At 39.9% G+C, this 12,395-nt stretch overlaps 1 protein-coding gene across 4 annotated transcripts in view; it reads right to left on the bottom strand.

Annotated features, from left to right (window-relative positions):
* LOC116964757 overlaps window positions 1-12,395 on the bottom strand; it is a 207,398-nt gene that overhangs the window by 19,973 nt on the left and 175,030 nt on the right. For 3 of the 4 annotated variants that reach the window (XR_004408929.1, XR_004408931.2, XR_004408930.2), the window contains one exon: window positions 5,484-5,657. Coding sequence is in view for 1 of the 4 variants with exons in the window: in XM_033005295.2 (XP_032861186.1) it covers window positions 5,479-5,657 (179 nt within the window). In the remaining 3 variants the exon portion in view is untranslated. Of the gene's footprint in view, window positions 1-5,478; window positions 5,658-12,395 lie in introns of those variants that run through there. The other variant, XM_033005295.2, reaches the window with a different exon arrangement.

A 12,395-nucleotide genomic window follows, 5' to 3' on the forward strand; every position in this document is an offset into this window, starting at 1 on the left:
TCACCCTCACCAGTTCTTTGCAGCTGATTATAATAAAAACATGACCTCCCATGTGACCAGCTCTCGCCATTGAAAAGCAATAATGTCATCTCCGGTGGGATCCTGGATGACATACAGCTAGTATTAAAACACAAATATTTCTCCAGATTTGCCTGCAGCCCGTAATTTCCTTTAGTGGAAGGACTATGTGATTGAGCAGAGTTTAAAGAGGGCAAAGGAATAAACACTCTATTAATATTAAAGGGAAAAAAGAATAGATGACCACCTTAGTAACACAGATTGTAGCTTGGCAGTTAGGGTAAACACATGGGACTGCACTGATAATAAGAGTTGATTTTTATTCTTATTTATTATATAGGAAAGAATATGGCTTTGGATAACAAAGAGTTGCTGTTAACATTTATTCCTTCAAGCTAAAAAGGTTATTATCAGGTCTGATCAAATAGTCCATGGAAATATTAGCTTTATTGGGCATTTGATCAAGCCATCAGAATGTTTAGATGAGCATCTGTAATACAAGAAATTTGCCTTTCCATGCAAGAATGCTATTTCCAAGAAATATCACAGACTTCTAAATTCTACTGTGCCTGGTGGCCTCAAGGAAGAGCAGAGGCATTCCTATGGAAAGAATAAAGGGCAAAATACTTGCTGAGTAGCTGTCCTTGCTCATTAAATGCTAGGCAATTACTTGCCTAGCATTTAATTTGTGACATTCTTTTCTTCCTTTCTAGAAAAAAAGGACCATTATATTATGCATATCTGTCATGAAAGAGGAGATGAAATGCCATTACTCACAAACAAAAGAATTCAGATATCCTAAGGAACATCAGATAAGGATTACAATATACCCCGGACTTTGCTTGAGACAACCAAAGCCATAGGGAGGCTGTGCAATTTCCAGATGCTCCTCTCAGCTAGATTCCATCACCAGGCAGGGAGATGTGTTGTAATAAAAATGTAATATCATCCCTCTTGGTTTTAAGAACCTACCTCCCATCTCTCTGAGTAGGCAGTACTTACATAAAGCTAATAAAGGCATCTGTTCAGAAATATCTCACCCAACCTAGAGAACCTGAATGCAATAAACATTGTTGGTAAACATTCATATTGAGTCAGATTCTTTTTCTACACAGACAACAGATTTTCGAAATAAAGGATACTGTTATTTTAACAGAGCAAGAGGAATTGCTAGCATTGCAGACTAATCAGTGCATTGGAAATTGTTGAGTAGGTATTGCTTTATCTTCACAAAACTCAAACAGACCCTAGAATGTGTATTAGCTGCTGACAGTTTCAATAACTTCCCTGCAGCCACTTATAGCTCTTCCCAGCTCTTTATTATTTCTCTGAAGAGCAATCACTGGACTAAGTGGGCCTGAGAAGATGCATAATTTGCAGTGTATCATCTATCATGATTTGTTAGGATTACTTTTAAGAGGCTAGAGAAAGTGCAAAGTGGGCCTACACTTCACACACAGCTCAAAATGTGAGCAGGAGAAATGGGGCATCTGAAAAGAAGTCTTCAAGGTACATTACTGCTGTCCATATCACCAATGCTGAGGCAAGACTTACTAGGGTGCTTCAGAGATACACATGGCTCTGAGAATTAGCCATCATTGGTAACAGCCTGCAAGACCAACCAGAGAAACTAAGATTTGCCAGTGCTCAGAAAAGTTGGGCTTAACCCTCTGTACTAATTGCCCATAAGTCCTCAGAGGACCTCGGTAATGTGCATCCACTATAAAAGTATGTCTATTATACTTCTTCTCCATAGATAAAATACTCTTATCAAACATATTCCTTTATGCACAAATAATAGTACTCTGTTTTAAAATTATACTTACTGGTCATGTCACAAACTGCTACAATGTCCTGCTGGAACATGGTTGTGTGTGATAAATGTTTGCCTTCAACTGCTGTATATACTATACTGATTTGATTTATGCTATTATATGTGTTGGATTGGCTTGAATACCAATAACTCACCTCATGGCACTCTTTCAAAGTGCATTGAATTCTGTGAAGTTGGTCTTGTTTCTGTGTTTCATTCTCAAAGAGTGTTCTGTCCCAACTAGAGTTGAAATCTTATTTGTACTCAGGGTAACTAATTCTCTAAATTGTTCTACAATAAATAATTATGATTTTTGATTCTGTATAGTTCTTGATTTGCCATCTGGTACTTTTTAAAAGAAAAATAGCTGGCATGTATGTACACAATCAATTTGGTATGGTTTCCAAAAATGTTTAGCTTTGGTCTAACTCAATGCTAGTCATGTCTGAAAACCTCACCTGCCATGAATTATTTTTGCTCTTTCCTGCTTGAGGAAGAAAAGAGTCACATAGGCTGAGGAGGAGGAAAGCTAGCCAAAAATGTCCAGAGAAACAATTATGTTGACTGGAGCATAAAAGTTAGGATGACATTTTTCTAAGCAAACAAATTACTAGTAGGAATTTTTCATCTGTTACTCTTCTTTCTTAACTTCTTAAGGAATAGCTGACACACACCCCCAATCCAAAAAACAACAACCCAGAATCCACAAAAGGCTATCAATGAAAGATCAATTTCACTACAAGATGACAGACTTAATGCTCAGTGCCCATGAAGAATATGTTGCATGCAACAAGTTTAAGAGGTCTTCCTATACCTCACTAATTGAAATAGCATGCCAAATCCAAAGTGACAGAATGATATGGCCCGGCATTAGCAAGGAACACAGTAGGCAACTCTAAAGGTGAACCTTTCACAAACTAGCCACATGCATTCCCTTACCAGGTAAGAGTGCAAAAAGCTTGAACCTTGAAAGACCTTAAAGTCGTGGGACAGAAAATCTGTGCGTGTCCCAGGAAACTGAAGGCTCTTTGAGCACAAAACTCAATTTAAAAAGGTCATAAGTAAACTAACTTGTGGTTCAGGAGAGAAATACAACAACGCAGGAGGAATAATGTTACCTCAAGAGTTACAGATCTATCTGGTGGAAGAAACTGATTATAATCTTTATTTATCTCACTTTGTTGGCCAGACCTGGACTTCCTGTTCGGCTTAACAAAGGTCTCCCTAGCTGCTAAAGCACAAATACTACAGCTTCTAAGCTAGGAAACTTTCCTTATGTATAACTACTTCTTGCCTAGAAGGTGTTGACTACAGTTTTGAATTTCTGGGTATAAGTGTGGGAGTAGACTTTTTTTCAGGTCACAGAACAGTTCATTGGACAGAAAGAATGGTTTTAAAAACAACCTTTTCATTAAAGCAGCCTGACTTGGAAAAACTCTTGTCACTCTTAAAAGCCCCACAGACATAAACAAATAGGACTCATTGAAACAGGGATATAGAGCACTGCCCAGGCTATATACAAAGCAAAACTTAAACGTTTCTGTGTATCATTTTTCTGCAGGTTCTGAGCTGGTGTGGGGTGGGTGAGTGTCAGGACACAGCAAAGGCCAGCCCCATGCTACCAGAGTGAGCTGAGCAGAGCCAGCCTGGGCATGGCAGCCGAGGACAGCCCAGAGCCTGGATTATACATGGGCATGTGGTTGGCCTTAGGAACACAAGCCAGAGTTTATGCAAAAGCTGAAATAATGAGGGATTTTAGAGCAATTTACTGCATTTTATGAATTAGGCAGTAAGTAAGCTCTGCTGGTCAATCCCTAGGCGGAAAGGAAGGACCAGCCACCTCCTCTGATTATCCTCTGTGAACAGCAGTGCAGAATCTGCAGTTTATTTTCTCACCAGGATTCTCTCTACCTGCCTGCATGGGTCATATTTGTTTAAGGTAAGAAAAAATATATTTTAGGCCAAGGACCCTGTTTTCCTGTGTGCTTTCTAAGGCTGGTGCAGTTCTGTGATTCCCATCATAGTCACTTCATGGAAAAGAAACGCAAAGAGCAAGAGTGTCTGTGGGAAATGTTAGAGGGTCTCCCAGGTAAAAGATACTGGAAAGAAGAAAACAGGCACGACAGCAGCTTTGTGAGCAGGGTGATTATTAGACATTTCTGCCATTGATAAAACATATGCTTAAATTTTACTTCAGTGCAAAACATTCAGTAATGAGACCAAGTGTTCCACTTGAAAAAGGTAGGGAAGAAACTTCCACTGACTTTAGTTGTCGGCTGAAGAAAGGAGAGAAAAAGCAGAGCAACTTTTGCCTTGAGACAATAGTTAGGTTGGTGCTGCTCTCTACTGGTGAAGAACACACATTGCTCTATCAGTGCTCGGGTACTTGGGTAAGCGATGATGAATGGTATGAAAACTATTTTAATAAACTTTAAAGTAAACGAAAACTGTAATAGCTATGCAAATTAATATACAGTCACTATTAAAATCAAATGCTTATAATTTAACTTTTGAGTGTGTCTAAACCCTTGATTTCGTCTTCAGACTTCAGTTGCTTCAAGTAAATCCCACTCCTTAATGTAAACTTTCTGCCATTACTGTATATGCAGGAAAATGTTTCCCATTTGTAGTAATTCTCCTTCTTCATTTCTTTCTTTTTTTTTTTTTATAGAAAATTCCATGAATTTTCACTTAAATGGGAATTTAAATGGTCTGAATTGTAGCTGCAAATTTAGAGGCCATATTGAAGAACATTTGAAATGAGCTCCCAGAGGTTTACTTTAGGAATGGCTGAAAACATACTCATTTGCTCATTAAAACAACAACAAAAAAAGGTGCTGCTCTATTTATCATATGACACAGGTACTTTCCACTACTTAAAGATGGGTAGTTACAGAATCATAGAATCATAGAATGGTTTGGGTTGGAAGGGACCTTTGAATGTCATCTAGTCCAACCTGCCTGCCATGAACAGGGACACCTTCAACCAGACAAGGTTTCTCAGAGCCCCATCCAACCTGGCCTTGAATGTTTCCAGGGATGGGACAGCAACAACCTCTCTGGGCAACCTGTTCCAGTGTTTCATCACTTTAATTGTAAAAAATGTCTTCCTTATATCTAGTCTGAATCTACCCTCTTTATAGGTTCTGATCCTAGAGATTCTGTCTTAAGGTGAGGATAAGAAGATAAATATAACACTCAGAATTTAATCTTGGGTAAAATAATAACTGAGTTTTTGTCTCACAGAGCCATGGCTGAACTATGTGACAGGCAAAGACAAGAGCATTAGCAGTTTCAGTTTATGTAGCGAAGCGGCCAATCATTTCTTACTATATTTTCCTGTAAATCTCAAAATATATCAAATGTGTGGAAACACCCATGGTAGTTTCAGCCTACCCCTTGCCCCAAGTCCCCTTGTGTGGGACGTACACGGGGAAAAAGGGGCTGGGAAGAGGGACATGGACACACTGCCCAGATTCTTCAACATCTACAGCCTTTGTGGTAGCCTCATACAGAATTGTGGAAGGACTCAGCACTTCCAGACCTTGCCCACGTCTTTCATCTTCACCCCAGGTGTTTCTGCCAGGACCACAGCCCAGTAGAAACAGTGCAGGCATACCAGGGTAGGGAAATCTTGTGTTACTTGCCTGGAGACCCTGGAGGAGAAAAGCTGTCCTACCATCTGCGGTGTTCCCCCAACGCAGGTGCATGTGGTTCCATCAGGGCTGCATCCAGGTACCAGGTCCTTCCTGTGCCTGTTCACATTGGTTGTGTCTCTCGTGTAGTGACAGGATCTTCTCCCAGGGTTGTTTTTCTTCTGGTGTCCCTAGCGTAAAGACAGAGAAATTCTTACCAAATATGTCCTCCATAAGGATCAGAGTCCCCACCATCTTGGTTACTCCCTTCCACTGGAAGGGCTTCTGCCCTTCCACTGTGCCCACAAGACATAAGAAGGGTACGAGAGTGCAGGGTCAGCACAGGGGCTCTCCCAACAAGCTCTGTCTTCAACAGGAGGGGCTTCTGGGAGGACAGGAGGATGCGGGCTACTACACAGGGATGTTCCGGGCCCTGGGAGCTCCAAGTGGGGTGCTGGTGGTCATAAGATCTGGAGGGATTTGTTCTTCCCAGAACTTGCCTAGCTGCTAGGGGCAAGGCTTCTGCAAAAAGCTGGGGAGGTGGCGCCTGTCCCTTCTTCTCTTGGATAAAAGTATTTTAGACTTTTACTTCTTCCTGTAGTCTATTACAGCCCCTGTTTGCCACCTGTGAAGCTACCTGTCCCAGCTTGACAGGCTCTGGCCTCTGCCTCCCAGGCGACAGCTGCATATCCCTCACTGCTTTATCTGCAGCCAACATATAGCTGCAAACATCCGTCTCAGTCACCATCCAGTTCATACTGGTCAGACCCCTGCTCTGGGCTCCTGCTCACTTCCTACAGCTCATGTCAAGTTACTTCTCAAAGCACTGCATTTCCACACCTTGCACACTCCTCTGGTTCCCTCTCTTTCTGAAGTCTGCCCATGTATTTCTCCATACAGACAATAATGAGGATTCAGAATGGAGTCTGACTGCCAAAAGAGCACAGCACTCTCTTTTACTGCAGGAGGATCCAGTTTTGGCTGGAGCTGCTCAAGGTTTTATTGTCTGGTTCATCTTGTGCATGCTCAGAAGTTTAATGCAACATCTCACTTGCCTCACCACACTCACACGATATATTCTTGTGGCAGTTCTTCTAAGCATGTTCAGCGTCCTTCTCTACAGCCTTTTTCAGTTATACCTGCTGTAATCTGGATGCCCATGTATTCACTGCTTTCATTTAAAAATACCAGCTATGAAACACAATCCACCTTAAGTAAAACTGAAAAAATGAAGCAGTATAGTGCCTATAGAAGCAAACACCCCTTTCTCTTTCAGCTTCTGTCTCAGCAGGCAACCTGATGGGCAGCATTTATTTAAGCAGAGGTGGCTGCAAAGGTCTTCTAGGAAAGGCTGACAATGCTTTTGGATAGGTGTGGGTTGTGTTTGTGTGGACCTCTCCCTCACTCCACTCATGTAACTAAGCGATCAGTGGAACACCAATTCAAATGCTCTTTTGCTGAGCCCAGCATGGTCACTCAGCTAAGTGCCTCTACGTAGTAAGGCAACAGTAGTACTATATATTCATGCAGAACAACAAACGAGTCTCCAAAAGACGTTAGGAAATGTCCTGCAGTGACTTGTTTAACTGCTAGAGTAAACTGCAGATGAGGCAGAAGGGCACAGGACACAGGGAGCATTCATCACAAACAGATTGCTCATTGTTTTACCTAAAGTGAGATCTGGAGAGTTTAAACATCTCCCCTCTCTCCTAAAAGGCTTGAGTCACAAAGTCTGTTGTGGGACTCTGAATAGAGCTGAAGAATTTACAGCTAGAGAGTCTCAAGCACAGTGGCCTTGATGGTCCTATAGCTGAATCTGTGTAATGATTTTAACTCTTTCTTTACTTTTGATGTGTGGCTGGGATACAAGATTAGTACTTTGTTCTACCTTTGTGGCAGCCCTGTTTCTTTCCATCCTCAAGAAGGATTCACAGTGATTATGAACAGACTTACTGCCTCTTCTGTGGTAATCATGGTGCATACCATGGCTGATGAGAAACTGCAAGAGTCCAAGAAAGAGTTGCCCCTACCATGATGCAGTATAAGACTATCAAACTTTTTTCTTATATAGAAACTTATATAGAAACTGTTTTACTTATGTGAATGCTCCCGAGCTATACTGCTGCCCAGAAGCAGCTGTAAACTACCACTAAAAAGGGACAATTTATCCTCAGGGCAATAGAGAGGGTGCATGAGACATAAATATGAAGACATAAAATGCTTTCACATATCCCAAAGCTATGTTTGCACTGCACAGCATTACACCATGAGGACAGAAATGGAACTGATGAAAACGTCATCTTTGTTGTGTTGGCTCTCTGAGAAAAAAAAAAAAAATCCATTAGAGGTTATCAGAGGAACAATTTTATTTTTAGAATACTCTTGTTCCCATGAAACTCAAGAGAATTTTTATCTTTGACTTGAATGGGAACAAAAAATTGCCCTTGGGGAATGACTTCTTACATTATGAAAAAAGAAATATGATTAAGAAAACCTGTGGACTATATTTTCTCCAGTTAATTGCTCTTGAAGAAATGTATCTATAGAGAGAAGTGTTTATTAATTCTGAGACATTACTTTGTCATGCTTCTAGTTTTATAGGGTACAGGTTTGCAATTTCTTCCAGTGCCTATTAAAAATAATGGGAATTGCAAGTTTTTAGTCAGCACTGGATTAGAGGAGCAAGTCCTTTTAGCAGAATTTCACAGATTAAAAGAGAGAATATGATTTTATTCACTTATTCAATGCTTTTAGAATAAATTGAAGTATCTTCCAACACATACAAATGTAAGGAAAGATAAAGATAAAAATCCCGTCCAACAAAGCTCTATACGGCTTAGATCTGGGAAAGTATTTGCATATTTACTAGGGATAGTGTACTTGTCCTTGCATAGCATTCCTTATCTTGAAGAAGCCCTCACGTTTTTTTCCTTTCTCTAGTAAGCCACAAAATGAAGGTTGTCTGTTAGCCCAGAAGGTTGTCTGTTAGCACTAAAACTCACTGCTCCAAACAAAAACACAGTTAAAACTGGCAATTAGAGACCTTTAAATATGTGTTTTCACATGAAAAAAAAAAAAAAATCACTGGAAGATAATTTTCCTATATTGGCATTTTGCTACCTTGTAAACCTAATTTGAGAGTTTGTCTATTAAGCAGTGGAGAGATGATTCATCTCCAGGTGATTAATTCTGTGGCAGTGTGAAGCAACTGGTTACAGTTAAGGTTACAGTTATGGCTGGGATTAGGGTTGATGCTCTGGAGTGGTGGGAGGTGAGCTGTGTGGCTACAATTAGGGTTAGTGTTGAGGAAAGGAAGAGCTGGACAAATAAATTTTCTGCAGGATCTTGTCCATGTGGTGTGTCTAGGATGAGGGCTGGTGATGGCAAGGACTTATGTCTTCTGGCTAGTTGTGATATGAACTGGTGGCAAGAATGTTATTATTAGAGGCAGTATAAAGGTTGGATGTATGGTCTGGATTTAAGAAAGCAGTCTGTGGAATTGTGTTTATCACTGTATCACAGCAGCCCATATTTCAAATTTTTTTTATAGGAGTGAAGATCTGATGATGCATCCTACAGGCAACAGGAGTGAGTAACTATAATGAAGATGACTGTCTTGGTTGTGGCTAGGATTAGGATTCTGGAGGGCCAAGATGGGAGATCTGCTTTTAATGTGGGGTCCTGGAGAGATGTAATGATGTCTGAAAGGATGATTGGCTCTGATATTGGAGTTGGTAAGTCTGTAATGAGGCAAACAATTGGAGTTATGGGGCAAGAAATAAGAGGACAGAGAACTGGGAGTATTAATGATCCCTGTCCATCAGGGTGAGGGCTGAGGTGGGCAAGGAAGAGTGTAGTGTGTATGCTATAGCACTGAAAAGAGGATGGCTAGGATTATTATTATGATAAAATATTATTAAGATTAGGATTGGCTGAAGGATCAGGCTTTAAGAAAGCAGAGGCTGTAAACAAAAATTTATTGCTGAATCCTACCACGCTTTTACTTTTCATTTAGGGGTGATTTTGCAGCAGTGAACTGTCAATGATTAAGGTGTGACAGGACTACAGATAAAGCATCTGGCAGTTATGCAGACAGCGTTTGGTGTAGAAGAGGACAAAGATCTTAATTTATTGGTAGGTCCTACAGAATTTAGAGACACAGTCAGGGCTGAAGCCAGGAAGCTACTTAGCTTATCCTGTTAGTCTGTTAGTCTGTCCAGAAGCCTATCCTAAGGGTTGCACTCCCATTTTCTGTGAAAGAAAGCATGGAGAGCTAAACTGAGTGTTGCATCCCTGAGAAGGGATGATTACAGAGAGGGTTGGTGCTTGCAGATGTCAACAACATCTGGATAGTATTGACTTAGGACAGGGTGAGTAAGGTTACCTGCAAGTGAAAGCCATATTTGGATATCTGGTTTCCATTTGGAAAGTAGAGGTGCCTGTTGCTAGATCCTGCCAAGCCTCAGGCTTCAGTTTCAGGACTAGTTCTCTTAGCAATAAAAAATGTATAATTCATCCTGTGACAGAAAATAGTAACTGGGCTAAGGATGTTAGAGCGTTAACTGTAAGTGTGGCTTAGGATCACAAGTCTGGTAAAAGATGGTTAAGATCTTGGTTTTATATTAGTTCCTTAAGAACAATCTTAAATTTTAGGGTGTCCAAGCTGGTGGGGTTTTATTTTGTTTATCGGCTAAAATTGCGTTTAGGTGTAAGGTAAAGAAATCTGAACTTATATACTCAGTTTCTTGCAGGATCCTAACAGGTTGTGGCTGGTTCTACACATGAGCAATGGATGATCAATGCCATGCCAAGAAAAGTTGACTGGATTTTGGATATGGTGACCAATAGGACTGAATGTGGAGATAGAGATCTGTGCAGCAAAACTCAAATAGTGTGGTTTCTTGTAGGGCATTGAGGCCTAGAACAAAGGGGTGGTTCTAACACAGGAGAAGTTTTTTTGGAATTTATGATGACATTTAGACTTAAAGTTAAAATTGCCATTCAGGAACACAGGGGCTGCAGAGGTCAGCTTATTATTAGAGTCTTTCTGTTCTGTAGGGCAGGAAAAAACCTACACTTAGGAAGGGTGTATGCTTTCTGCATGGGCAAGTAAGGTTTCTGCTGAGAGGAGAGCAATGGTTGGTGCTATGTTTTAGGCTGAAGACTGAAAAGCTTGTTCTGTTGCTGGGTTCTGTGACAATAATTTGCATTTCACTGTTGATCTTTTCAATCATGAACAGTAGGTATGTAGAATGTGACAGAAACTGGGGCATGAATAAGATGCTGGACAAGATTTTAAATTGGGATTTGCTTTAGGTCTTCAGTAACTGCTCCATGTTCAACATGGGTTTCTATAAAACTGAGATGAAGATTGACATCAAGAAAGGTGAATTACTAATAATTTCAGTCTGGGTGGAAAGGAGGATCTGGAGAAATATGACACTGCCAGTTCTGTTGGGGCAGGGTAGAGATTGGATTTGGGGATGGACATTGGATTTATGCCTTCTGGTTATGTTTTGAGAGGGGCAAGTGTTAACAGGGGACAGATGAAGGATAAGATAATACTTTTCTGAACCCTTCATGGATTATATTTGAGACTGAATAGGATTATTTACCGAAAAGAAAAGACATCAAGAAATAAATCACATTTTTGAGCTGTTTGTGAGGCTGGTAAATAGAATTGCCACGGTTTCACCCTATTCATTCATGTTTCATTTGAACATTTCAAAACAAATATTTATATCCTTTATTTTTTAAATTTGAAATGCATATATATTTTTAAATGTTAAAAGAAGTTTTTAAATCAAACAGTAAATGAAATATTGATTGCTGGAACAAAACAAATTCTTACATTTTTTATTTTATTTCCTGTGTCATGTTTTCCAAAATGAAGTTTTCTCCCTAACTTTTCCATTTGGCCAAATATGCTAAAAACTTTTTTCATAGTGCTAAATTCCTTTGCCATACCAGATTTAACTTAATGCATGGATGCTGATACAGATACAAAAATTAAAGAGAAAATTAGAATCATCTATAGTATTAGTAAAAAAGTAAACACTTCACCTGTTTTCTTTATCACCACAGCACCACATAGAGGAACACATGAAGCATGTTAATAGGGCACTCTGCATATGCTTCCACTGTTTACCTCTGCTGCTTTCCTTGTTTTGCAGATGAATGCAAAGTTTCAACATTCAGAGCCATCCTTCTGGCAAAAGTTATGAATATTAAATATTCATGTATGAAATCTTCTCAGATGCAACCTTGGAATAATTTTGAGTTTGTTTATGGCCAATTAAAATGCCATATAAATTTCAGATTCTGCCATCTGAGTAGCCTGAATGCAGAGAATGAAGGACAATATCCTGTACTCCTAATTTAATTTTCCCATCAGTGTTTGTTTGAACTCTGACTGTGGGTCAAGACAATGGATGTCTGTGCAAATATTTTCTGCTTATGCCAGCCAGGACTGTGTACATAATTCCAGCTAAAATTTCAGCAATAGTTTATAGTCAGTAAAGATGACTTTTCCCACATAGAAAATAACACTTTTAGATTGAGAACATTATTAATGAGCTATATGTGTCACTTGCCTGTGGCAGAGTTTTGATTTTATGCAAACTGGAAGCCCCTCCGGCTCCAGATCTTGACTGGAGTTTGAGGAATCTTATAAACTTCAGAAAATGAAATTTTATTGAACTTGGAACAGTCCCATGCGCATCAAAGATTTGCTGTGCACACAGAGAAAACAGAAGAATGTAGTGAGTCAACCTGCAGAAAGAAGGTAAAACGTGGAGGAAGACAGTAGCAGGTAGAGGATACAGTTCCCCTTTGGGTCAGCTGGACGTGTTTTTCCATCCACTTTCAAATTTTATCTCTGAGTCCAAGCATCATCAATTTTGAACTTGTGAGTGACAGGGAGGTGGAAG

The sequence above is a fragment of the Tyto alba genome, unplaced genomic scaffold, assembly GCF_018691265.1.
Source record: "Tyto alba isolate M040663 unplaced genomic scaffold, T.alba_DEE_v4.0 Super-Scaffold_14, whole genome shotgun sequence".
Taxonomy (NCBI): Eukaryota; Metazoa; Chordata; class Aves; order Strigiformes; family Tytonidae; genus Tyto; species Tyto alba.